A 24777-nucleotide genomic window follows, 5' to 3' on the forward strand; every position below is an offset into this window, starting at 1 on the left:
AGCAGACAAGACAAGCCACACTTAGCTTGATCTCCAGACTAAAAACTGCACGCTTCCTTATAGCAATTTCATAGTGCTACAGATTTTAGTTTTGATATCCCTGTCAACATGTCAGTCCCAGAAAAGTCGGGCGCAGACCCAAATGCGATCGCATATGCATTTGTTAACCATTACTACACTCGGATGAATGCCAAGGATCCAAAGTTGTCTAGCATTTACCAATTGAATGCCGTTCTCACACATTCCGACCCTACCGACTCATTCAAGGCAGCGGTATCAGTGAGTGGTAACAAGGGCATCCAGGAGTATCTTGCAAAGACGCCGCTTGCTGGATGCAAGGTGATGATTTCCACGGTTGATGTCCAGCCCTCTTTTCAAGACAGTATCCTGGTGATTTGTTACGGCGAACTGGCTCTGGACGATGAAACATCGCCTGCTTATAAGTTTGTCCAGACGTTTGTGTTGGTTTCCTCGAAGCCTGGTGTCTATGACATCTTCAACGATGTGTTGAGGTTCATCCCTGATGTTGATGACGAAGTTGACGTGGAGGAAGTTGGCGACAGCACAGAAGATAGTAAGGTCTCCAACGAAGTGGAAGAAAAGGAGGAGTCTGCGGTTTTTTCACCCTTGCAATCGAAGGAGTCTACTCCGGAGACCGGGTTGGAGGAGTCCACCACTCTGGAGCCTCCAAAAGAGCAGCCAAGAGAAGAACCAAAAGAAGAGAAAAAAGAGGAGCCAGTGAGCTGGGCAAGCAAAGCATCTGCTGGTATAACCAACTTTGGAGCCCCGGTTGTGGTTGAGTCGCCCAAACGTTTGGCCGCCAAGAGTGCTCCAGCTGCCTCTGCATCTGCTCCTGCTGCTGTGGAGACCAAAGCAGCTCTCAGACCAGCATCAGAAGAGTCGAAGAAGCACAAAAAAGCCTTCTTGAACGGCAAAGGGGAGCCTGTATACCCAATCTACGTGAGAGGTGTCAAGGACATCTCTCAGGCAGATCTGCTCAAAGCCTTGACTTCCAAATTCGGTAAAGTCGATTCGTGCCGCATCGATAGACTTGTTGCTCTCGTTGATTTCGTGAGCATAGAGTCGCAGAAGCAGGCCATCAAAACCGGGGAGATCCAAGTTGGCACATATACCATCAGGCTGGAGCCAAGGGCAAAGAGGGATAAGGTGACTCCAAAAGAGTCTCCCAAGCAGCAGAAGCCGAAGAAGAAGCGCAACCAGACGGTTAATGATAATGATGGATTTAAAAAAGTTGGCAAATGATAGCATACAAAATGAGTCCGAATGTTATGAGATAGCACTAGAGACATAGCGTACGAAGTTGTGTGAAAATCCCTTTATATACTATGAGAACTGAGTGTAGACCGATAGTAAATAAACTGCACAAAGTCCCCTTGATTTCATATCAGCTCTTCAATAACACGCTGCTGCGTATCAAAGTCCCTTTGGCTTACATACTTCAAGTTCAGCTTCCTCAACCCAGCAATGATCTTCGATCTCGGAAATCCCATGTCCTCAAACAGCTTCATTGTTGAGTCGTCGATTCCGTACTTCGCTGCCTCATCCACCTCGGGAGTCGCCTTGTTGCTGGATTTCCAGGAAGGGGTGGCCGAGGAGTCGGGCTTGTAATCTGGATTGGGCGCGAACTTCTTGGTCCAGCTGGCGGCGGTTTCGTTGAATTCATCCAGGTCCTTCAGGTAAACCGCAGCGACCTGGGCATCTTGTGGGTCGCTTGGTTCGGGTGATTGGAGCAAAGACTGTAGCGAAATTAGAGTGCTCTTCAAAGTCAAGATAGGCGTCCATGCGCCCTTGAGGATGTCCAGGCAGATGGCACCGGTCTGCGAAGAAATGTTGGGATGATAGATTTTTGTGTCAAACTTCACCAATGGTGGCTTGAACGGATACTCGTTTGGGACCTGGATATCCACTTTGAAGAGACCGCCCTCGTACGGAGTGCCGGGAGGTCCAAGGAACGACCCCGTGAGGTGTGACAAATCATCCTCCGAGATCACATCCAGACTAACACCGGCAAGTGGGTCCTTTTTAACGTCCTCCAGTTCCTTAGAGAGTCTTTTTATGCGTGACGACATTGAAAGTGAAAACCGGTAAAATGGTTGGAAATCGGTTGAGTGTCCAGTGCTGTCGTTTCACAAATCTGGAGTACAACAAGGTTACAAATGGAGTGGCAGTTGGTGAGGGTAACTGTTGGGTTTGTGCACTACCTTCTCGGGATTCGGTGGATTGAAAAATGGGACTGTAGTATATGTGATAGGTCTCTGTACATACAGATAGTTTAGTTATGAGATAAACAGATTTAACCGTTGATGTTCCTCCCTTGATCGTTTTTGTATCTTTTTTGTATACTCGAAAGCCGGGTGCACGAGGCACACAGAGTGCACGCACGGTGCATTGCAAGAGCCTCGGTCCGGGTTTCCTAATCGATATTGGAAAAAAATGGCAGTACCATAGCAGATTTTGCCATTTGAGTCGCCTTTAGTTGTTGGCTCTATAACGCCTCACGCCTCTCCTCAGTCAACAAATACCGATGCGTGTCGATCTTCCGCTTGCTCAACACCTGTTTGAGGAAGAAGGCTATCAGAAAGAACAGCGAAATGCCAGCCACAATCAAATAACACACCGCCAAACTTATATGTCTTCCACCCAGAACACTGCTCGTGGATATCACGAACGACTTGGTGCCACCAAAGATGGTCACCGGGTAGTTCAGCTCTATGTCCACCTGGTAGGTTCCTGATTGCAGCGTTGAAGAGGTGTTTTTGCCAGCCAACTTCATAAAATTTGGCAACGCAGCAGTCCTCATCCAATTCATAAACAATTCGTCCTGGGACAGGTCGGGGATGTTGTCATCGGTGTATCCGTCCGGGTACTTCTTGGCCCAATTCTCTGGGGGTACGATCGAACTGGCGTTATAGTGTGTCTTTTTGTACTTGTGTATGTCCGAATTCCACGCAATTCCCTTCTGGCTCATCTCGTAGGTGTCGTCACCATCAACGCTTTGCAGCGACGAGAAAGTATCGTTGAAAAGGGAGTTCGCAACCAGTCCACATGGATACACCACTTTGTCATCTCTGTATCGCAAAGGCTTGCAGTCTGAATCCAGATCATCGTATTCAACAGCTTCTCCCTTCAATTGATTCCAATCATAAGAAGACACGTATTTGCGGTGGTTCTGGTAGAAATCCGTCAGCTTATAATACAGGAACAAAGGAGGAGATATGTCGTTTGGGATCTGGAATCTCACCTGGCATGTTGTGGTGTCGTCGTCAGTCTTTAGTTTCCAGCTAGGTTTCGTGGAAATGGACTTTTTGAAGTGATTGGAGTAGTATTTCGAAGGGATATCAGTGAAGGAATCCGAACTGGCTATGGATTCACACTTGGAGTAGTTCACCTCCACCACTTCAACACCGTATGTGGTGTACATGAATCCGGCACCTATTGGCCCACATATCAAGAAAATCAAGCACAAAAGCGGCAAAACTGTACGCGGAGCGAGTATCGGCTGCCACGCCTTTAGTCTCTGTTGTCTGAAAGCTGTGTTGGGGGGACGTCTGGATTTGGTCCTCTGAGATCCGGCATCTCGACCGGAAATCGTGACATCACTGTCTGAAGAGTTCCTTCTCCGTAATCTTGATAGCATTTGGAGGGAATATTGAAGGAAACAAGCAAGAACTGGGGACGGAAAGGTCAAGGAAGACTGGCCTCGTGGTTGTACTGGAGAAGTACGTGCTCACAAACGAGGCGATGGTTTGTCGTGCGTGGGCAAATCAATCCACAAAAGAGGTAGTGCGCTTCTTGAATTGCACCATTCTCCCGTACACGATTCTGTTGCATGTGGAGATGCACGGCTGCCTTGACAGGATCACTCGACTTTAATTCAGGGTCCAGCGGACAAACTTTCCATCTTTCTTCGTTCGTTGCATCTTTTTTTTTCTGGAGAATTCATCTGCGTTGCAGTTATCATATTATCATGGCCAGCACGCAATACACCCAGCGAGTGTCTTTCATAGACCCGTATCCCACAAATATTGATCCTTCCGATCCGGCACACTTCCCCCCGCAATTCAGAGGCTTCGAGGACTACCATCCCAAAGCCCAGCCCGCTAAACCCAAGCATACATTTAAGGACCTGGAATCAGATCTCGGGTATGGGGGTGGGTCAATCAACAACATTGCACAGCACTATTCGACGTCGTCGCATCCTATTGGTCATAGGCGTTCCAGCATAGCCGGGATTACCCCGAGAAGGCTTCCTGAAGCCCCTGCAAAGTCCATTTTGAAAAAAGAGAGACCCTTTGAGAGTGGTCGCTCCCTTTCTGATGGATCTGTTCTCCTGTCTAACACGTTCGGGGTCGCTTCTTTTGGCTCCAAGTTCGACACTGGTAGAAAGAAGTCCATAGTCGAGATGACGGACGCTGAGCTGCTTGCTATGGACGCCCAGTTCTCCAAAACGTCGTTGAACGTTGAAGATTTCAACTTTGAGAACCAACCGAGTTACTTTGGAGGCTACTCGTCAAACAAAAAGGGCAGTAACACGAATTGGAAGAATAAGTTTGATGCTGTCCTGAGAGGCTATCCCACAAGGCCTACCATATCGCATGGATCGTGTTGCATAACAGTGAAGCACAGAGATTTCCCAGTTCTGGTATCGAACCCTGAAGTAGAGGTCCACCAGAGAAGACCCAGTTTATCCAAGAGTTCTGATCAGGCTGCTTATCTCAAGAAGCTGGGCAGACTGGAGACTTTGGATTTCTACAACCGAACTCTGTTGATTCTGATATCTGGTCGGAAGCACACTTGGAACTCAATTGACTACACGCTTTCGAATTTGGTGAAAGATGGTGACCGTGTTGTTATTGGCTCTTATGCAAATATTCAGGAGGTTGAAGGCGCCCATCCTCAAGTATCTGCTGCCTACAACGAACCTAACGATGGTAACGAGAAGGACGATTTTTACGAACGTTCCCACAACTATAGCATTACCTATGATGAAATTCACAAGTCTGCACAGAATATCATGAACTATGCTTTGGAATACATTGATTCCAAGGACTTGAAGGAGAGACTTGTCATCACTGTTGATCTCATAAATTGCACATCTTCCAAAGATGTGTTCAAGGATTGCTTCAAGCTCTACGATCCCCAGCTGGTTATTTGTGGTATCAAGAACAACAAGCCCGAGGTAGGTGATTCTCTTCTTTGGTACAAGAAAAAGGTCAAGACAGTTGCTCTTCCATACTTTCTGATAGACAGGTGTCCCACGCCAGTGCTTTTGGTTGATGGCTACCATACCCGACTCAGCCTGCCAAAAAGTAGTCAACCTGGTGTTACTGATAACGTATTCAAGGCCAGTTTCATCCACTCAGACAAAATCCCTAGCTTCAAAATTGTGTCTGCTGATGACGATGAAAATGACTCAATCAATTCGCTGGACGACGGGGTTTTCCAGGTGGACGAGGAATACGACATATCGTCCATTGACTCGGCTGAAGACACTCCCGAGTTAATTTCTTCCAAGACACGGACCACCTCTTCGAGTATCTCCACCTTGAAATCGCCGTTTGCATTAAGACTCATTTTGAAATCTGACGAACTGGTGCACGAGCCGGAAGACGAATTGAGAAGAAAGACCTCGTCGTTGATCCAATCGCCTCATCTGGAGACCTATTACTCGGCAACGGGATCGATGCCCAAGGTTTCTTTCAGTAACAAAATTCAGAAGGTCAAATCGCTACTGCCACCAATTGCAGATGTGGTCAGTACCTCGCAATCTGCTGCGATGATACCGCCAACATACAGCAAGAACGAGATTGACCAGTTGATGAAGTCCAAATCTGGCAGCTCGGCTCACACCAGGGATTCGGCTGGTTCAGTGAACGGAACCAGGAAGAGGAATAGTTTGTCGAGGTCTAAAAGCAACAATGATACGCCAAAGAAAGAAGAGTCTGGAGGTGGAATCTTGAAGAGATTTTTTGGTAAGAAAAAGTGATGATAATGCAAAAGGAACCACACGATTATACTTATTTTTTTGTGAATATGAGAAACGATTCGACCGGTGAAATTTATTCGAGCCGGACTAAATGATCAATTTTAATTTTTATATAAATTTTAATGAAGCGAAAATGAATTTTTGAGAGTCTTTTTTATATTTCTGGTAACACATTAAACAGCAACCACCTTACCAACTTCGAGACCCCAGTCCCATAGCTTATCCTTTTCAAAGCTGATCTTTCCATCTTTATCCAAGAGATAATATGTGGCAGGAGACTTCAACCCTTCAACTTCACTTGAAAAGCTCAAAATCTTTTGAACAGGTTCGATCCATTTCTCAACCAACAAGCATTCTTCCTGGCTCAGCCCGTCCTGTTTGGCATACCACCATAAAGGCATGTCAAAAGAATGGGTAACTCCATGTCTCTTGAAAGGAGAATTTTCGTATATGGAATTCAGGTATTCTGTGCGATATCTGTGGACTTTGTCGACTGGAAATCCACCTTTGACTATTCTATCCAAAAAGGTCCTGATCGAAGCATACACCTGGAAATCTGCAGACGCTCTTCCGTAGACATCCTTGATATGCTCTTTTTTTTCTTCTGCTGAAGAACCCTCGGAAATTTTGGGGTAGGCTTTCAATATTTTTTCGACCAGTGGAGGCGGATAATAATTTTCCAGCCTCAAAGTAAGCGTTTCCAAGTCTTCGGGTGTATGAATGTGGGCATACATTGCGGCCTCGTTCGCAACCTCGGTGAATATGAGTCTAGTGCCCTTCTTGGCTAGGAGCTCACCATACTTACCGCTATGGATGTCAGGAAAAAGATCGTGGGAGATAAAATCGTTATCGGAAATTCCCCTGAAATAATACTGGCTCATTTGATAATTTGCAGCAACTAATTTTTCGGCGCTGAACTCCCTCAATCTCGCCAGTTTCTCCTTTCCTGAAAGACCCTCATCCACGCCTAATGTCTTGCAAAGCTCGTCAAACTGTGATTGCGACTCCTGCACCGTTTTTTGTCTGGTAACAACACAATTGGAAATACAAAACACTTGTTTAATGATCTGTCTTTCCTGTGGATGGTATACCTCGTATGCCAGCTGCAGAAACGTGGAATACGAGCCAGCACTCAGTCCTCCAACGGTGATCTTTTCAGAATTTCCCCCGAACTTTGCGATATTATCGTAGACCCATTCCAATCCCAACCGTTGGTCCCAGAACCCTTGATTTACCGAGCCACATTCTTCCAGAACTTCTTTCCCACTCAAAAACCCAAAGATGTTCAGCCTGTATCCCACAGAGACCAGTATGTACTTATTCTTAAGGTTTTCAGATCCATGCAAGGTCCTGCAATCAGGCCCATCTGGCGTTCCAAATTGCAGCCAGCCTCCATGAATAAATACCAAAACCGGCCAGCCTCCTTCTGGCTTGAGCGAATCGTCCGCAGGCACCCAGATGTTGAGATAAGTCACGTCCTCTGTGGGGTCTGCAGGGTAGGCATACATATCGTGGCCATCCACGATTGGGCGACCCTGGGGACATTGCGCTTTGTAATTGGTGTAATCCCCAGAATAGTCGAAATCTTCAGGAAGCGGTCTGGCCTTTAGAAATCTGTGATCCCCGGACGTAGATTGGGCAAATGGCAAGCCTGTGAATCTATGGGACGAGGGCTTACCGCTTTCGCTGTCGATTACGGTGATGCCCTTTAGTATACTGTCCTTGAACTTGAATTCATACGGCTGCGACTCAATTGAGGCGGTTTGACCCATTTTTGAGGTGAAATTTGGAAAATTGGGGAGAGCCAAATATTCTGCAAAGCACAGAACAATTGAAAACTAATGTATATATATCCTTTACTGGGTCTTGAGCCGGGCGCAATTGCCCATGAGAGTTTCAGACGTTTTATGCGCGCACCCCTTTTTGCAGGTCCTGGATACCCGATTTGGATGACTTATCGGTTCAAGATAAGAAGCGTATATCAAAATTAAATAAAAAGTTTTTGGATATCGCTGCTCAGGAATAGTTGTTTTTTTTTTGAGCTGCTAGCCTGCAGGTGTTATAGATCATATAATTTATAAAAAATTTGGCTGGATATTTGTTAAGTAGAGAGGGGAATCATGTTTAGTACGGTTGATCTGCCACAGATTTTTTTGGTTAAAAATTCGCGATTTTTTGAGATTCGACGTAATTTTTGGTAAAGTGACAATGATTTGAAAATGCAAAACCTTTACGTAACTTTTTATTCGAGCTCTAACATTGCAAGTGGTTACTGAGTTCAGAAGCTATTCTACTATGTGAATTTTGATCAATGCCATTGATGGGAAAGCACTAAGATCATTAAGGTCGCTCAGACGCTTTGATCTGCGGACTGAATGTGGCTCTACGATTTGGTCCATCTTTTTCTATCGGACCCACGTTTCATACTCTCCCAGCATGATTAAACTAGAGACAGGTTTGTTATCTGTTTACCAGTCAATATTTTATCAGAACTCCTCCTTAAAAGCAGAAAAAACCAGTCAAAACCCTTAGGTCGTTCTCCAACCAATATAACAGCATGGAGTAGTCCAAAAATATATTCAGTGATAAAATGGTTGTATGGTGTAGTGGTTATCACTTTCGGTTTTGATCCGGACAACCCCGGTTCGAATCCGGGTACGACCTCTCTTTTTTTTTCCGTGTTTGAATAGCCGGGTTTCCTAAGACGTTGCTTGTGAATCTTTGTTACGATCATTTGTTGCTTTTTGTTTTAAGCCACAGATTGGAAACTGTTCTCATTTTCTATGACGCAGTCCCTCATGCGAGCCACGAAATCCCCGGTCGGCCTTATTACCTCATACAGCAAAATCTGAGTTTGCACGCATGCATACAAATAGTGGGTACTTTACCTTATACCCATGTTAAACCTGCAAAGCTTACCTGTTATTTATTTACAAGTGTTAACCGAAATTCTCTTGTTAGTTTTATCACTCAAAAGTTTTGACCTTTAGACTGTTTTGAACTGGGATAATCTGTTGGCCAGGACTAGTGCAAATTCTGACCAATATCTGCGGGTATTTGCTCCCCCACTCTAGCCGTGCTACAAGCTTCACAGACTCTGGCTTTGACTTTTAGTCTTACTGACCCCTGACCACAATGGAGACGATAAACTCAAGGGAACATGCCAAATCTCTCAGCTCGGGAACAGAGTCTTCTTTGCACGAGAATCTGCGCGTTTGCGGTCTGCCGGGTGTGCAAAATGAAAGAGACTCCGAGAGTCAGGTGGGGCTGGAGAGATCAGATACAAACTATTCCCAGTACCCTGATCAAGCCTTACTGGATGAAATTGTATTGATCCACTCGACAAGAACAAGATCTAATACGGAGAAAGGAATCACTGTCGATCCCAACGAGGTGACCATTGAGGATGGTGATGCTGAAGACATGTACTCCATTCCCATGGTGAAAAAGGTGGTGATCAGTTTTCTCATGTGCATGACGGCATTGAATGTGACAATGCTCTCATCATGTTGGTCTCTTGTTTCTGAGAAAATCATGTCGGAATTTCACGTTGGTCACGAGGTGTCTACGCTAGGAGTTTCGTTGTTCATCTGGGGAATGGGCGTGGGTCCATTGTTTCTAAGCCCAATTTCTGAATATTATGGTAGAAAAGCCACTTATGTCGGCGGATTAGCGCTGACTGTGTGCTTTGAAATTTTGACGTGTTTTTCGCGCAATTTGGGTGGAATGTTGTTTGGTAGGTTCATGTCCGGTTTCTTTGGATCGGCTTTCCTTTCAGTGGCTGGTGGTACATTCTCGGATATTTTCGTCAAAGAAGACATTGCAGTTCCAGTCATGCTCTTCAGTTTGTGTCCGTTTATGGGTCCGAGTCTGGGACCATTGATAGCGGGATTTATAGCTGATTCCAATGCTGACTACAGATGGTTGTTCTATTCCCTGACTTTGTGGACGGGAACACTTCTCATTTCTATGTTAATATTTGTTCCAGAAACCTACAGACCGGTATTATTGGCTAGGAAGGCTGCCAAACTCAGAAAAGAGACGGGAAATCAGGACTTTTTTGCTCCTCTTGAAAAGGTTGAACTAACTCTGTTCCAATCGACGATATTGTCTGCCAAAAGACCGCTGCTTTTGCTGGTCAGAGATCCTATGATGCTGGTTCTATGTGTATATACTGGTCTCATTCTTGCAATTGTGTACCTCTTTTTTGTTTCATTTCCATATACTTTCAGGACGGTATGGGGGTTTGGAATCAGTGCTCAGGGCATGTCGTTTCTTGGTTTACTCACTGGAATGGTGGTATCTTCGCCTTTTTCTCTGGTTTTTGGCAAAATTTATCTTCATCTCACGAAGAAGAATAACGGTATTGCCAAGCCCGAGTTCAGGTTTCCTTCCGTGATATTGGGAGGTTTATTGTCCCCGATAGCTCTGTTCATGATGGCTTGGACTTCGTACGCCAATGTCCACTGGATCGGTCTGATCGTGTGTTCGAGTCTTTATGGAGTGGGAACTTCCTTTTTGTTCTCAGGTGTTTTTACCTATACTGTGGATGCATACCGGTTGTATGCTGCCTCAGCCATGGCTGCTAATTCCTTTACCAGATCCACTATGGCCGGTGTGTTTCCACTATTCGGTTTGCAGATGTACGAGAAGTTGGGTGTTCACTGGGCTACGATGCTTCTTGGGTTCATCTCACTGGCAATGTCTCCATTTGCATTTATATTCTACAAGAAGGGGGAGTATCTGCGAAGCAGGAGTCCGTATGGATGGTCTGAGTGAAAAGGATGCATGATTATGGGAATTGCGATTTTCCGGGGCATTTTTCGTTAATAGGACAAAGACAAAAACTCTATAATTTTTATGGTAATTCATTTTGCTAAAAAACTCAAGACTCCAAGATTCACTGGGAGATTTATTTTGATCACGGTGAAGAGTGTAGAGATTCACACTCGCTTGGGTTGCATTGTCAACTTAAATTTTCTCGTAACACCCAGCAAAAATTGAATTTTCGGTACTTTTATCTGTCTGCCTTTCTCACCACTCACATGTGGCACTGATTTTTTCCACCAAAGCTTCCAGCAATTTTTGGTCGTCCTCGTCAAACCCATTCAGGACCAAACAGTCGATGTCCAAAACACCCCTTACCTTTCCCTCGAAAACAATAGGTACCACTATTTCGCTATTGGTCTCTCCATCACACGCAATGTGACCAGGAAACTTGTTGACGTCTCTGACCAGTTGAGTTTCCAACTTTTCAGCCGCAGTTCCACACACACCCTTGCCAATCTTGATAGTCTGGCACGCAACCTTTCCCTGGAACGGAGCAAGGATTAACTGAGAAGGATCCTTGGGATCTACGACATAGAATCCTGCCCAGTTCACCGGCACCTTCAAAGAGTGGTACGCATGCCACACCAGCGAAGAAGCGTTGCCCAGGTTGCACACCCAGTTGGACTGTTCGTAGACTAGGGCCTCGTACGAGTCGACGACTTGCTGGAGGACCTCCTTCTTGTCGGTAGCATTTCCAAAGGAGGAATAATCTGCATGGTGCTTCTCGTCTGTCATGCTGTTTGAAATGGACTATTTGCAGTGGAGAAAGAGAAGAAGAGAAGCTTTAGTAAGATTTCCCAATGATTATAGACTGTGGGTTAAATTGAAAATTCCGAAAAATCACGTGACCAGTATTTTTTATCCCAAGCCTTAGATAGTAGACCTTAAACATGACAGATGGTTTATTAGCCAGTCTACACCGTATCAACCAAAAATTATGGTGACAGCGTGAGTTAAATTTCGTCCATGTCATATCTTGAGGCAATTTTCAACTGACTCGGTTTTCAGCGTATTGTTCGTGCAGAATGCTGCCCCAAACTCAATAACACAATTCCACGATCTCATATCGAATGAACTACCTGTTCCCCTAGGACCCTGGTCCTTTGATCTCAAAATCTTTCTCAACAACAAATATTCCAAGCCTTCGAACATTCATCCTAGTCAGGTGCCCAATCGCTATCTCTATTCGTTACAATTGTCCTATCTGCCGCAGAAGACCATCACCATAATCAACAACACGAAGTCTATCACCACTGTGACCAGTTTGACCGCCAACGTTTCGGAAAAAGGTTCAGAAGTCTCAAACTCGAAGGACTCCAAAGATGTGAGTAACTCCAAAAATGCCAAGTTGAAGGAGCATTTTTTGAAGGGATGCTCGCTGAATACCACCACCGACTCGTTCGACTTGTTCGTGATGAACAAGCTACAGAATCTATGGGCCTTGAAGCAGGTGATAAAAGGTGAGAGCGGTTACGGTTATTTGATAAACGTTGCAAACATAAACAGTGAGGATTCTGCTCGAGGCCACGAGACTTTCAAGATACGGACGTCCAACTGCTTTCTCCATGGCACATTCAAGGGATTCCTGATAGAAATCGAGCATATAGAAACGACTGCCTCTGAAGAGGCTCAAAACATTATCATGAGCTTCAGCAAAAGCATCAGCAAGATCAAAACGTTAATTGAGGTTTACAAGTTTCCGCAGGGGAGACTGTGTTTTAATGTGCTGAGCGATTCGAAGCTAGACTACGAGAGTGATCTGTGTCAGCAGTATTCGGATGCGTTACAGTTCTGATTTGCTGCCTAGTCATTGCTTCAATTCGAATCAGCATATTTTATAACCAAGTTTGGTTAGTGCGTCGTTTTTGGAGTGTTGATGAACGTTGATGGACGTTGATGTTATAGAATGTTATTATGCATATTTCCTGTGTATATTCCGTGCGATTGACCATAGCGATTGATCTTTGGCCCCTTTACCTGTTCTCTTGAACTGCTGCGTTCATTTTTTTCCTAATCAGCTGTTTTTCCCTTTCAACCCTGATTCTCACTGCACACTTGCAATTATCGTAAGTGCCCTTCTTTTCCTCCAGGGTCATGGCCATGAAGATTCCACTAGACACTCCAGATCCACTGGTGACCGAAGACGCTGATCCCTCATTGGGAGGGTTCGAAAAGTCAGAAGCATCCTCAAACCCGGAAAGAACACTGCTGTCATCCGAATCGTACTCAAGGAAGCTATCATGAGCTTTTTCTTGGGTCCTCTGTGTCTGAGACTGCGCATACAGTTTGTCCAATTTCAGGATTGACATGGATGGTTTCTCCCTGAGTGTCCTCTTTGGAGATGCACTTGGGACTTTCGTCCGAGGTGGTGAAGTGGCTTCGTTCAGTCTCATTCTTGAGGCCCTGGCTTTCAGAGTTGGAGCAGCAGGAGGAGGGGGCAATGCCGAGTGCATCTCCTCTGCCAGCTCCGAGTTCCTTCGCTTGGTTGGCGACACAAACTTGGTTCCATTGGAGGGAAAAAGAGGTATTGGTTTGGTCACGAGCCCGTCGCCCAGTTTAAGCGTGGATTTTTGCTGCTTGAGCCTTGGAGACGTCTTAGGACTCTTGAATGGAGATATCATCTCCGAGTTCTCGTCTAATGGTTTCAGGATGTTGATCTGTTCCTTGGAACGCAACGTCGCTTTGTATATGCGTTCGACCTGAATGTGGAACCCGAGTCTCTGGACATACTGCTTTATGATGGCCGATCTGTCGGATTTGTTGAAATAGGTCGAACCTGGTTTTTGAGATCTCCTCTGGCCACTGAGCACTTTGTTCAAAATTCCGAGTTTGACGTCGTACGGCGTCTTGTACTCAGAGTAAATGTGGGACTTGTTTATGAGAACGTCAGCATAAATCTGATCAGTTGAGTCGGCTCTTAAAACCACAAAGTTGAACGTTTTGCAGGGAAATTTGGGAATCTGGTCGATCTCCTTGGGGAAGTCACTCAGAATCAGCATTGCCCTGAATTTGTTCCTCACATAGTCAATCAGAATGCGATACTCGTCTTTCAAAAGCTCCTCCTCGAACTGCGACTTGTTGTAAATGATGTCTAGTTTGTCGTTTCCTTCGCCATTGGTGATCGAATCAACGTATTCAAACTTGTAGTAGCCCGGCTCAACACACGTCAGGAATTGGGTCAACTTGTCCACTCTGTATCTGTTGAACATGTATATCAGGGACTTGATTTGAAGGTCAATGGAGTCTTCCTGGTTCCCACCCAGATACGTGGGTATCGTCAGCGCAGGGGATGATGATGAAGATGAAAGGGGCCAAAAGAGTCTAAACATGCTTCCACTTCTGTTCTATCCTTGGTTCTTTTCGTGCTCCTCTCAATCTGGAAATGATCCGTTATAGTAACATATATGGATAGTTCAAGCCTGGATCTTTCCAAACAAAAACGGTTCTGGAGAAAGTAAAACAGGAATGAAACGGTTTGTACCTTGGTGCAGATGTGAGGGCCAGTTTGTTTACAAATGCCCCTTTTGGGACTCGAGATAATGTCCCCGGAAAAGGTAGTGCATATACCATATTATAGCCGTTCTGCTGGACTTATCTTAAATAATCTGCAGGATTATCCATTTCGCTCATCAAATTGGATCATAAATGGTGAACGCCCTTACAATGCTAGCTTGGATTATCGTATTCCATCTGTTAACAGAAAGATAGCAGATCATGTCCACAACAATCACGACCAATATTCAAACCCTCAAGACCACCTCCACAGGTCAGACCAACGGAGTTTCTCAGAAGTATTGAAAAGGGCCCAAGATAAGGTGTATGGAGATTGGAAAGACGATTTCACCTGAGATGGATATGTAGTGGTGAAATCTGTTACTTCAGCTGAGAATGCCGAAAGTTACAAAGACGGAATGTTCGAATATTTGAAATCGCAAAATTCCATTTTCGATATCAATGATAGATCAACCTGGGTTGAACGAAACCTGCCATTTCACAGTCCTCATAACGTCTTTTTGCTTTATGAGTGCAGTCATGAGGATTTTATGTGGGATGTAAGAGCAGAGTCCGGTGTGCTTGAAGCGTATTCAAGACTCTGGGATACCGAAAAATTGCTGATATCTTTTGATGGGTTTAACCTGGGGTTTCCCCACCGTCCTGATCGTGATGGTGTCAGTCCAGCTTGGCCCCGGAATCAGATCCTGAGAGTGATATGATCAGGAGTGCTTTGTATGCGCCGTGTACACCAGTCGATTTTGCGACTGCAGAAACCCTGAAGCTGAAATGAGAATTTCAGCCAATGGATGGGTGCGTCGCATTGGGCACATAATAACCTCAAACCCAGGAGGCAGATCCCGAAAGTTGCTGAGCCATTGAGAAGGCTGGATTCAAATGATACAGCGCTGAAACTTGCAAGAGTGATTCCGTACCAGATAAGAGAGTAGCGGAAGTCGACATTAGAGTGATTGACAGACTTCACACTGTCTATTATTGGTTGTACAGCGATGAATTCAGTGGGAGGTTTCAGCTTCTAAGGGATAACGCTCTCAGATAAAAATATGCTTTGAGTCACTACTCATGCGCGATATGTGTGTAAATTCGACTAAAAGTAGTGTACTCGACATGATAAGCGGCTGAGAGCCTCGAGCATCTGCATGCATGAAATAACCTTAACCCGTGAGACGCAAGTCCACTTCTTTCAAGGGTTCTGCAGTTATGTCAATAGAAATCTCGAATTCTGATCTTCCATGGTAGACAAAAAAGCAATTCAATAATTAGTGGACCATGATGCTAGGTTAGTTGTAGTTGTATACACTGCCCTCTGACCCTTTTGATTATTGCGTGTGCAATACAATTATATCAAAGAAAGGCAACCTCATGTACCGTCAGCTGGACAATACTCTTTCACGAAGTATCAAGCAGACTACCAGGTTGGTCAATGGCCATAAATGGAGCTTCAGTGGATACTATTTGGGGTGTTGTTCAGCTTTGCATCATGCGTGCTTGCGGAAAAAGCGGTTCTCACTAATGACTTGCCTCAGTTTTGCACAGGCATGTATAGTAAACAAGACTGGGATGGGGATATCGAGCCTCACATCGAAATGGACTTTCAATATTTCAAGTCGGGGGATAATAATGTGGATTCTTATCTTTCTGTCGTCATTTTTGAATTCAGCGATATGGATGCACTGGGAGTGAAGGTATCTGATATTTCTACACACTATGTGTGCACCGAACAGCTCGTGTCCAAAGGACTATGTGACACTAGTGAGCTGTATCAGTTCATTGTCGACAAAAATGTTACTCCGAAGACGGAAATATTGTCCAGTGTCCTTACCAGTTATGGTGGAAACGGCTTACTGTACAAGATTTCGAAAACAGGCTATTACTGTGTGGCATGTTATTCTCCACCGGAAAATAGATTTAGACTTCAGGTGAATTTCCAAAATTCCTTTGGAAATTTGCCAGCATCGGCGATTCCCAGACTAAAGCTTCATGGGTTGATGGCCATCGCGTATGCCGTCTGTCTATCTGTCTACCTGTATAGACTGTTCATTCACAGATCTGAGGTTATCTTGCTACAAAAGTACCTTGGCAAGCTTTTTGTGTTTTTGACAATGGAAAGCATTATCACTTGGTTTTGGTTTGCATTTCTGAATAGCAACAAAACGCACACATTATACCCAATGCAAGGTGCTACTAAATTTTGCCTTTTTCTAGTGTCTGTGCTGAACGCGTTTAAGGTGGCCTCTGCGTTTTTCGTGTTAGTGATCATCTCCAATGACCACAAGACTCAATATTCCCGACACACCCCGGGGCGTTCTGAACCTTGGCAACTTTCGTTGTATCCCATCTTCCTCTTTTGCGATTTCGCATTTGGCTATCCTTTTATCATGTTATCATTCTTTAATACTATATCCCAGCCGCGCTCAGGCCCCTCTGGATATTTTGAAAAAGATGACAGTGAGATACTGCTCTGGGGTACAGGGATATTAGCTACTATTGCTTTCACGGCATGCTATTATCTGGCCTTGTCAATTTTATGGGGTACTATAAAACTGCTGGCTAAAAACAAACTCAAGGACAAACAGAAGCTATATCAGAAGCTTTTTGGGTTATTATCGTTATCAGCGCTGTTGCTAGTTTTTGCCATTGTGAGTTCACTTATACTGAAGGCCAACAACTCATTCACAGAATTAAAAAACCTCACCAGCCTCTGTGATCTCTGGTCGTCTTATATTTTTTTTATGGCGTTCATTGGTGTTGCCTTCTTGTTCAGACCCAGTCATTCATTATACCTTCTGAGCCGCAAAAACTGGGAGCTTGACAATCAGTATTCGGAAGGCCAACTTGATGTGTATCGTGGAAATGAGTTTGAACTCGACGATCTGCAAGACGATCTGCACAGACTAGAGAGGGCTAGACTTGTCGATTCTTCTAGCGACCCATCTAATGCCGTACAGAAGTTTTGATTTAAGTAGGGAACACCACAAGGGCAGACATATACAGATAAGCTCTCTTCTCCTTAGATATGGCAAGCTTGAACTAGACAAATCAGAGAGCAGAAAGATAGTTTATTAGTATTTTTACTCCGCTATCATAATGGAACTGCTTTACTAAGACAACAGACAGTATTGGTAATGGAATACTGTCGCATTCTTTATCATGAGCACGTGAGTTGACCTTGGAATGCCGATGATCAACCGCCAGTACATATTTCAACATCAAAGTCCGACTTGGAGAAAGTACTCAAGGTCCGAATACCTCGAGTCATTCTTTTTTTGAAATCACCTTTGATTCAATAATATTGTCTCCCCACAAGAATGCCACACACATTATGGAGACACGGAGGTTGATACTGACGCAATTATTGTTAGCTTGGAATCTATCAAAAGAGCATGTCGATATACGGAAATTTGATATACTATACAAAGAATGTCTTAATTTGGCTCGGACCCTTTTGAAGGGGAGCTATATCGGAGTGACAGTCACAAAACAAATTTACGCCTTTGGATCATTCCTCCTTTATAACCTTCTCTGGTTCGAGAATAGTATCCTTCCACAAAAACGCCACGATCAGAGTAGCTACTAAGTGGAGAATGTGCCTGATAGATCTGGACCGTTCAATTGTCACCAGCAGAAAGCCCATTGAAAGAAGAATGAGCTCGGTAATTCTGTACCCTCTAATCATCCTCCATAAAACTGGCGGTATCGGTATATCAAGGATGCTTTTAAAAACGTCATACGCGACAGGCATGAGAATCAGTATAGCAGTTGCCATAAATCTGTTTGCGATTGGTTTCCTTCCGTGTGAACATAATTCAGAGTAGGTTTTAAGCAAAAAGTAGGGAAAATAGATAAACATGATCCAATTTTTTCCTGTCACAAAAACACTTCCAACCACCTCCCGACCATCACGATATATAGGAAACAAAGCGGATGCTGAGCCTATGATAACATTCCCAATGGTCGTCCACCTTACGAACTGAAATAGAAGCTGAATGGTGGATTCCGAAGAAACAGGAGAGCCCGATGATACTAACAGCAAGCGGTACAAGCCATTGGAAAAGAAAGCGGCGACCAAGGCCATATTTCCAAGTCTCAGAAATGTCCCTAGAAGGGTGGGATTATCATCACCTGGGCTAACCATGTAAAAAGTCACAGCTGCCGAAAAGGAAGAAAAGGATTCGCGTATCATTTGTAAAGAAAATAGTCGATTTGGTAAACCCGAAGAGAAAGTAAAGCCCAGGGACATCAACATCAAGTTGTACAAGGCCCAGCTAGAAAGAACATTGGCTAAGATCCGAGAAGCTATTCTCAAACAGGCTGCTAAAAAGTTGGGCTTGTAGGGATCAGCCATATTCAACTTGTATAAACGAATGGCCTCTAAAAAGTAATATAAGGAAGTTCCGACCATGTACATCAGGATCCAAACTTGAGTCTCCCCATTTTTCATTTTGTGTTTCGGGCCAATAATCACGGAGAAAGATTTGTTCCGAAATAAACTCCAAAAAGAAACATAATAACTGTACAGGAATGAACAGATCATGTAGATGAGGCCAATGGCAAAGTAGATGTGCATATACTTGTAATCATCTCTGTTCAATTCACCATGGGAATCTCGGAAAGTGACGTAAACATATGCAAACATGTTATTTTTAGGACAGTGAAAGTCTGCGATAATGCAGTAGTTCCCTGGGGATCCAAGGGGATGTTGTCCAACGAGGTTTTCAGGAGAGAGGGTGAAGGATGAAATCAAAGATTGGTTCAGATTTTTGGCCAGGACTTCATCCAGACTGTATTGTTCTACGTCTGGATTAACAGTTATGTCAGTCTCATAAGTAGAATACCAATATCTGCGATCCGAATCATAAGGTAGCTTAACATCTCGTCTAATATCTTTGTCGAGTTTGATGATTTCCAAGTCCTGTTTGGTGAGAACCAAGATATCAATATACCATGGTGTCAAATCTTCGTTCAGATAGTCCTCGACCTCGTTCTTATAATTTTCGAACTTATCAACTTTGAGCTCAATGACCTGCTGGAGTTGCCGCGAAACAAAGAATGCAGGAAAGTCGTAATCAGATACCTCACCATCCATCTTCGTCGCATGATTTGACTTTAGGCCAGCATTGAATCTCCTTTGCTCAGCATAACTATAAGAAGCACTGACAAGCGTGCATGTGAGAAGCAGATGGATAATATATCTCGTGTATCGAAACATTACAACGCAATTTACGAAATGATGCCGCAAGATCTCAAGAGATGCTCGCCAAGATAGAGAACAATTGAGAACCAAGGGCTATGTATGCAATGCAGCGACCGAAGATGATGCACAATGTGCACGTGACTCATACATGCGAAAGAGCGTGAAAACTGGGAATGGCAACTTGACGTTGACATTTGCGAGAGGTAACTGCATCTCGAATAACCATTTTATTGATTTGCCTGACTTTAAATACTCATGTTCAGTAAGCTACATGAAGATCTATGTGTAAAGTCAAACTAGTGTCTCCTGTGTAATAATAAGCGGCTTGGACGACAGGCATCTCTGCATGCAAAAAATAAGCTGAGCCAGTAGAGGCATGAGTCCACATCTCGCAAGAAATCACTAGCTACACCCAAGTTCGTCTTGACCTGCATTTCTGATTTCCAATGGCAGATAAGAAAGCAATAAAATAACAGCTAAACCATCTTGTTATTGACGCACAGGCGGTAATCCGTTTAAAGCTTTTGAGTTTTGCCTCCGCAATGTATATCAATAGACGAGCATTTTGACGCCCTGCACTCATCTGCCAATGTCAGGCCGAGTGAGTAATTTCAGCAAGCAGCGTACAAATCTCGACCGTGGTTGTTCCTATATGTGAGTCACCATGCTCGGCCTCCACATCTGGTCATGTGATACCGCTTGACAGCTTCTGATGAGCCTGCAGGTTCCTTATGAGTAATTTGTAGCCGATCTATTCTAGAGCCATCCGAACCAACCCATCGTTTACTCTGATTATTCTTTACATTTCATAGCAGCCTGTTATTTGAATAGGATCTTCGCAAAATGTATTTTGAATGTAATAATCCCGTCGGTTCCGGCAATGTGCAGGGCGCTGTGGTTTCAACCGCTTTGGCTACAAAATACAAATACCTTGCTCTGCTTTCGCAACCCTTGAGCCCGTGCATCAAAGTCGAGGTGACCGGGGCTAATGAACGTGGCTTGAGGAAAGCTTGCAAAGTCAAGGACGAATCCGCGCAGTGGGAGTTGACGGTTATCATCATGAGTTTTCAAGACTATCAACTAGTAGAACTTGAAAATGGAGAGAGGGATTTTTGCTATGGTTGTTTCGATGGTCTCCGTGAAGTCAGGAATTCTAAAGGTTTTGAGGAGCCTGTGAAATACAGCGTGGATGAAATACAGTCTAGGCATTTGAACAAAAGTCCTATTGCAGTGTTCAAGCTATCAAACAAAAACGTGAATCCTGTAGTATATCCTGTTGATTCTACTGGAGTATATTGTGTCTATACCTATCTGAGTTCGTCGGAGAAGGATTTGGATCTGGCGCTCAAGATTGACTTCCAACAGTGTTACGGGAAATTGAATAAGTGGGATCACTGGGATATGTATCAAAATGCCGCAATTTCCCTGATATACCTGTTAAGTTTCATCTTGTATTTTTATTGCATTTCCTCGTCGCTTCAAAAGGTGTATGATGTCACTGAGATGAAACTACAACAAAGAAATATTTCCCTTCAACATCGCATTTTGGTTTATATGCTTGGACAATTTTCAGTGTACTTTTGGAGAACTAGACATTTGTATATGTTGAACAAAATCGGACCTGAAAATACCAGCATTAGCGAGGCTCTGGCATACTATGCTTACGAAGTTTCAAACAGTGGATGTCTAACTTGGGGCCTGTATAACTTGCTTCTATTTTCATCTGGAAACCTCTTCTTTTCAAATCTGGAAGATTCAAAATATCTTTTGTTCATCAGGCTGTTGTCATTGGTTACTTTTATTTCATTTCTTCGGGCAATGCTTGAAAACAGACAACTCTATGAGTGCCCATACTGGTACGAAGATATGTCTGGGAGAATGTTCGGGGTGTTACGCGTTGAGTGTCTAGTCAGTGTCATTTGTGTTGCTTACTGGTCCATGAAAACTTATTCTCGCCTATGTGCAGAGGGTAGCTCTGGTGTCCCGAACAGGTTCCTGGCAACCATCATCCTGGCTCTCGTACCTGCGTACTCCCGTGCTTTTGAGTGCGAGATTATCCCAGATTACTTCGAGATATGGGCCAATAACTGCGATGCTTTTAACAGCTTCTTCGATTACAGTTACGTCCTTGAATTTATCACCGTTGTTTTGATAGCATACCTATGGGCATCTGCCTAACATTGACCAGTCTGTCAACGCTTTTGTGGGGAAGCGGTGAGTTGTCTCCTTTTACGGGCTCACTGTGGAAATTCTATACAATTGCAATTCATACATTTGAAAGGACACTACGAGACACACTCTCCACAGATAAGGAGTCTTTCAAGGGGTAGCCGAAGACCCTCTTCTCGAGAAATTAGCAAGAGTTTGTGAGGAGTTCATAACAGATTGTACAGAAATCACAGCGAACATTTGCTTTCCAAACAAAAAAATACTAAGCTTGAGAGACTTCCAAAATCATCTGAACTTTTAAATTTTGTGATCTTTCGGAAAACGGTCGATGATATCTATGATCAGTAAATTGCATTGATTGATGTTCTCTGACAATGAGTACAACTCGGGTCACGTGTGCATAATGCAGCTGCGGGCAAACACACACACACATCGCCATACATAAGCCCCCTATTGTCTGTGTTATTTTTCTTCTTGGCTCGCATGAGCTTTGATTCACGAAGCCATGACAGGTTACACAAGATTTGTTACACCTTTGTTGTTTCTATTCACTCTAGCAAGTGCTGCACATCGTGTTATTTTTCTTCGACCCAATAGCACGAGTTTATTATGTCAGTTTGTGTCGGGCTACACTAGCCCTACGCTTTTTCTTTCGCAACACCAAGAACCGTTCATCCAGGCTGAAATTAAATCTACTATAAAAAGATTTAAAGGACTCAGAAATATCTATGTTCGTGAGGAAATGACTTTCCCGTCACTGGTGTGGGACGTGGATGTCATCTTCGTCTCCAAGCCAGACTTGCAGCTCGCTAACATTGACACTGGCACAGAGCTTGGAAAATTCAATCTGGATGAAGTTCTGGCCGGGAACATCAACCAATCAGCGATTATGTCTTTCAAACTTACTCCAGAAAATAATGTCACTGGGCGTTATTCCGTACCTTCCACTGGAGAGTACTGTGCGCTGATGACTTTGAATTTGAACACCAAAGTGGACGATGCATACATGATAACTGTGTTTGACTATCGACAGTCTCACGGAGAGTTGGAAGGAGAGGATCACAAGCATATGTACATCTATGTTTTCAGCAGCTTCGTCTACTTCGTCGGTTCTGCCTTGTATTTCTACTACGCTTTTCTCGGCAGAGAAAATACGGCAAATGATCGGCCTGCTATTGGCGAGAAGAGAACACAACAGCAAAATGGGGAGATTCGGCTTCGTATCATGGTATACTTGCTTGGTAGCTCCCTAGTCTATCTTTCATCAGCCTGCCACTTGTACCTCTTGAACAGGGATGGTTATCTGAATATCAGTTTCAAAGGAGATCTGCTTGAGTTTGCTACTTTGTCATTATCGACTTTGTTTTTTTGCTGGGCACTGTACAATCTGCTGTTGATGTCATCGGGATATCTTTTGATGTCTGGAAGTGAAGGCCAGCACCTTAGTTGGTTCATGAAATTGATGGTGATCACCACTTTTATCGGTGGCTTGATTTTGGATTATCGGTCTCTCTCTCGTGAGCGGAATTTCCACCCCGAGTTTTCGGACACACTGGGGGAGTTTTTAGTGCTGGAATATTTTGTTTGTTTTGTCTTTGGGACCTACTTATCTGTCAAGACATTTTGCGCTTTACATTTGCAAGGAAGGGACGCAACTGCGAACAAATTCATGGCAGCGGTGATAATAGCATTTTATCAATTGGGCTTGATGAAATCGGCCATGAGGTAGCACTTGATGCTTTTTCTTCTGTGGTTTACGACATCATCCAGTTCAGGTCTGCTAGCCTCGTCTTACACTTGGCCGCCATTGTCGTGGTGACTTTCCTATGGGGGACACATGACCGGAATCGTAAATTATTTGGAAGCAAGAATGACTTGAATGGAAAACCAACTTTGACGGCAGTTATTGAAAGGTTGATTATCCGACAAGGGACTTTCGATTCCAATCGTAAGAGTTGCTTGCCAAGACCAAACCCAATTGAGAGCCAAGAAGTATTTATGCGATGCAGCGACAGAAGATGATGCACAATATGCACGTGACTCCTACATGCGAGCGTGAAATGTGGTAAGGGATCACTTGCCGTTGGAATTTGAAGGGTTCTGCATTTTTTCTAATGTCAATCTCAAACAAACATTTTTTGAATTGCCTGACTTTGAATACTCATAATGTGTGAGCTACTTGAGGATCTCTGTGTAAAGTCAAAGTAGTGTTTTCTGTGTAATAATAAGCGGCTTAGACGACAGGCATCTCTGCATGCAGAATATAAACTGAGCCCGTAGGGACATTAGTCCACATCTAGCAAGAGAGCAGTGGCTATTTCCGTTATCGTCTTGACCTGCATTTCTGGTGTCCAATGGCGGATAAGAGGGCAATAAAGTAACAAGTAAATCATGTTGTTAACCTCGCACGGGTGGTATTCACAGCGTTTTGGTACTTTTAGTTCTTGCGTGTGCAATGCAAATGTACATCAAGACATGAACATTTGATTAACATCTGCATGCTTTTTCGATGAGTACCCCCCCTTACTCAGAATATCAAGTCCAACAACCAAATTAGATAGCGCCCTCCAATACAAATAGTAACCATATGAAGCTTTACCAATCGATATGCATGATTCCGTGCATTGTGGGAACATTGTTTCTTGCTGATAAGGTGCTGCAGAGGAGGTTTTCGCCTCTGATCAGCACAGGAATCGTGACGGCTTGTGTTTATATAGGCGGTCTCTACTGGTTTTTTGCAAAGCTTCTGGAAAAGCAGAAGGAGTTGACGGGCAAACAGCGCGCAAATTTCAAGCTGCACCAGATTTTTTTCCGGGTTGTATGTTTTACTTCTTTGATGCTGATTTGTTTTACAAAACTCTTTTTTCGTGTTGAAAATGAGAAATTCGTTCACCGAATTCAGGGACCCTGGAAGCTACCTCTGCAATTCGTTGTCAATATTCTCTTTTCCGGTGTCATCTTCAAGTATCAACTTTGTGAGCTGCATCGGCAATAATATTGAGAATGAGTTTCCTGAAGAGTCATCTGTTGGGTCTGGTGGCGACGATCTTAAATTTGATGATCT

General features: G+C 44.0%; 16 protein-coding genes across 16 annotated transcripts; 10 read left to right on the forward strand and 6 right to left on the reverse strand.

Moving 5' to 3' along the window:
- Nucleotides 1–108: 108 nt before the first annotated feature.
- KUCA_T00004718001 (uncharacterized protein) lies at nt 109–1263 on the forward strand (the record flags this gene model as incomplete). Its single annotated transcript, XM_022601483.1, has 1 exon — nt 109–1263. One exon carries the CDS (start codon nt 109–111, stop codon nt 1261–1263), a length of 1155 nt encoding a protein of 384 aa, XP_022460724.1.
- A 137-nt stretch (nt 1264–1400) lies between these two features.
- KUCA_T00004719001 (uncharacterized protein) lies at nt 1401–2090 on the reverse strand (the record flags this gene model as incomplete). The annotated part of the gene is made up of 1 exon (XM_022601484.1): nt 1401–2090. One exon carries the CDS (start codon nt 2088–2090, stop codon nt 1401–1403), a length of 690 nt encoding a protein of 229 aa, XP_022460725.1.
- A 416-nt stretch (nt 2091–2506) lies between these two features.
- KUCA_T00004720001 (uncharacterized protein) lies at nt 2507–3658 on the reverse strand (the record flags this gene model as incomplete). Its single annotated transcript, XM_022601485.1, has 1 exon — nt 2507–3658. The coding sequence occupies one exon, from the start codon at nt 3656–3658 to the stop codon at nt 2507–2509; it is 1152 nt and encodes a 383-aa protein (XP_022460726.1).
- A 330-nt stretch (nt 3659–3988) lies between these two features.
- On the forward strand, nt 3989–6007 carry KUCA_T00004721001 (uncharacterized protein; the record flags this gene model as incomplete). Its single annotated transcript, XM_022601487.1, has 1 exon — nt 3989–6007. One exon carries the CDS (start codon nt 3989–3991, stop codon nt 6005–6007), a length of 2019 nt encoding a protein of 672 aa, XP_022460727.1.
- A 173-nt stretch (nt 6008–6180) lies between these two features.
- On the reverse strand, nt 6181–7779 carry KUCA_T00004722001 (uncharacterized protein; the record flags this gene model as incomplete). The annotated part of the gene is made up of 1 exon (XM_022601488.1): nt 6181–7779. The coding sequence occupies one exon, from the start codon at nt 7777–7779 to the stop codon at nt 6181–6183; it is 1599 nt and encodes a 532-aa protein (XP_022460728.1).
- A 1363-nt stretch (nt 7780–9142) lies between these two features.
- Nucleotides 9143–10786, forward strand: KUCA_T00004723001 (uncharacterized protein; the record flags this gene model as incomplete). Its single annotated transcript, XM_022601489.1, has 1 exon — nt 9143–10786. One exon carries the CDS (start codon nt 9143–9145, stop codon nt 10784–10786), a length of 1644 nt encoding a protein of 547 aa, XP_022460729.1.
- Nucleotides 10787–11041: 255 nt separating this feature from the next.
- Nucleotides 11042–11572, reverse strand: KUCA_T00004724001 (uncharacterized protein; the record flags this gene model as incomplete). Its single annotated transcript, XM_022601490.1, has 1 exon — nt 11042–11572. One exon carries the CDS (start codon nt 11570–11572, stop codon nt 11042–11044), a length of 531 nt encoding a protein of 176 aa, XP_022460730.1.
- Nucleotides 11573–11774: 202 nt separating this feature from the next.
- Nucleotides 11775–12632, forward strand: KUCA_T00004725001 (uncharacterized protein; the record flags this gene model as incomplete). The annotated part of the gene is made up of 2 exons (XM_022601491.1): nt 11775–11785; nt 11846–12632. The coding sequence occupies 2 exons, from the start codon at nt 11775–11777 to the stop codon at nt 12630–12632; spliced, it is 798 nt and encodes a 265-aa protein (XP_022460731.1).
- Nucleotides 12633–12810: 178 nt separating this feature from the next.
- Nucleotides 12811–14166, reverse strand: KUCA_T00004726001 (uncharacterized protein; the record flags this gene model as incomplete). The annotated part of the gene is made up of 1 exon (XM_022601492.1): nt 12811–14166. One exon carries the CDS (start codon nt 14164–14166, stop codon nt 12811–12813), a length of 1356 nt encoding a protein of 451 aa, XP_022460732.1.
- A 186-nt stretch (nt 14167–14352) lies between these two features.
- On the forward strand, nt 14353–14685 carry KUCA_T00004727001 (uncharacterized protein; the record flags this gene model as incomplete). Its single annotated transcript, XM_022601493.1, has 1 exon — nt 14353–14685. One exon carries the CDS (start codon nt 14353–14355, stop codon nt 14683–14685), a length of 333 nt encoding a protein of 110 aa, XP_022460733.1.
- Nucleotides 14686–14748: 63 nt separating this feature from the next.
- Nucleotides 14749–15051, forward strand: KUCA_T00004728001 (uncharacterized protein; the record flags this gene model as incomplete). The annotated part of the gene is made up of 1 exon (XM_022601494.1): nt 14749–15051. The coding sequence occupies one exon, from the start codon at nt 14749–14751 to the stop codon at nt 15049–15051; it is 303 nt and encodes a 100-aa protein (XP_022460734.1).
- Nucleotides 15052–15783: 732 nt separating this feature from the next.
- On the forward strand, nt 15784–17307 carry KUCA_T00004729001 (uncharacterized protein; the record flags this gene model as incomplete). Its single annotated transcript, XM_022601495.1, has 1 exon — nt 15784–17307. One exon carries the CDS (start codon nt 15784–15786, stop codon nt 17305–17307), a length of 1524 nt encoding a protein of 507 aa, XP_022460735.1.
- A 542-nt stretch (nt 17308–17849) lies between these two features.
- On the reverse strand, nt 17850–19559 carry KUCA_T00004730001 (uncharacterized protein; the record flags this gene model as incomplete). Its single annotated transcript, XM_022601496.1, has 1 exon — nt 17850–19559. The coding sequence occupies one exon, from the start codon at nt 19557–19559 to the stop codon at nt 17850–17852; it is 1710 nt and encodes a 569-aa protein (XP_022460736.1).
- An 828-nt stretch (nt 19560–20387) lies between these two features.
- KUCA_T00004731001 (uncharacterized protein) lies at nt 20388–21722 on the forward strand (the record flags this gene model as incomplete). Its single annotated transcript, XM_022601498.1, has 1 exon — nt 20388–21722. One exon carries the CDS (start codon nt 20388–20390, stop codon nt 21720–21722), a length of 1335 nt encoding a protein of 444 aa, XP_022460737.1.
- A 496-nt stretch (nt 21723–22218) lies between these two features.
- KUCA_T00004732001 (uncharacterized protein) lies at nt 22219–23442 on the forward strand (the record flags this gene model as incomplete). Its single annotated transcript, XM_022601499.1, has 1 exon — nt 22219–23442. The coding sequence occupies one exon, from the start codon at nt 22219–22221 to the stop codon at nt 23440–23442; it is 1224 nt and encodes a 407-aa protein (XP_022460738.1).
- An 858-nt stretch (nt 23443–24300) lies between these two features.
- Nucleotides 24301–24708, forward strand: KUCA_T00004733001 (uncharacterized protein; the record flags this gene model as incomplete). Its single annotated transcript, XM_022601500.1, has 1 exon — nt 24301–24708. The coding sequence occupies one exon, from the start codon at nt 24301–24303 to the stop codon at nt 24706–24708; it is 408 nt and encodes a 135-aa protein (XP_022460739.1).
- Nucleotides 24709–24777: the final 69 nt, after the last annotated feature.

Source organism: Kuraishia capsulata, genomic scaffold (genome assembly GCF_000576695.1).
Source record: "Kuraishia capsulata CBS 1993 genomic scaffold, Kuraishia_capsulata_scaffold_5, whole genome shotgun sequence".
NCBI lineage: Eukaryota > Fungi > Ascomycota > Pichiomycetes > Pichiales > Pichiaceae > Kuraishia > Kuraishia capsulata.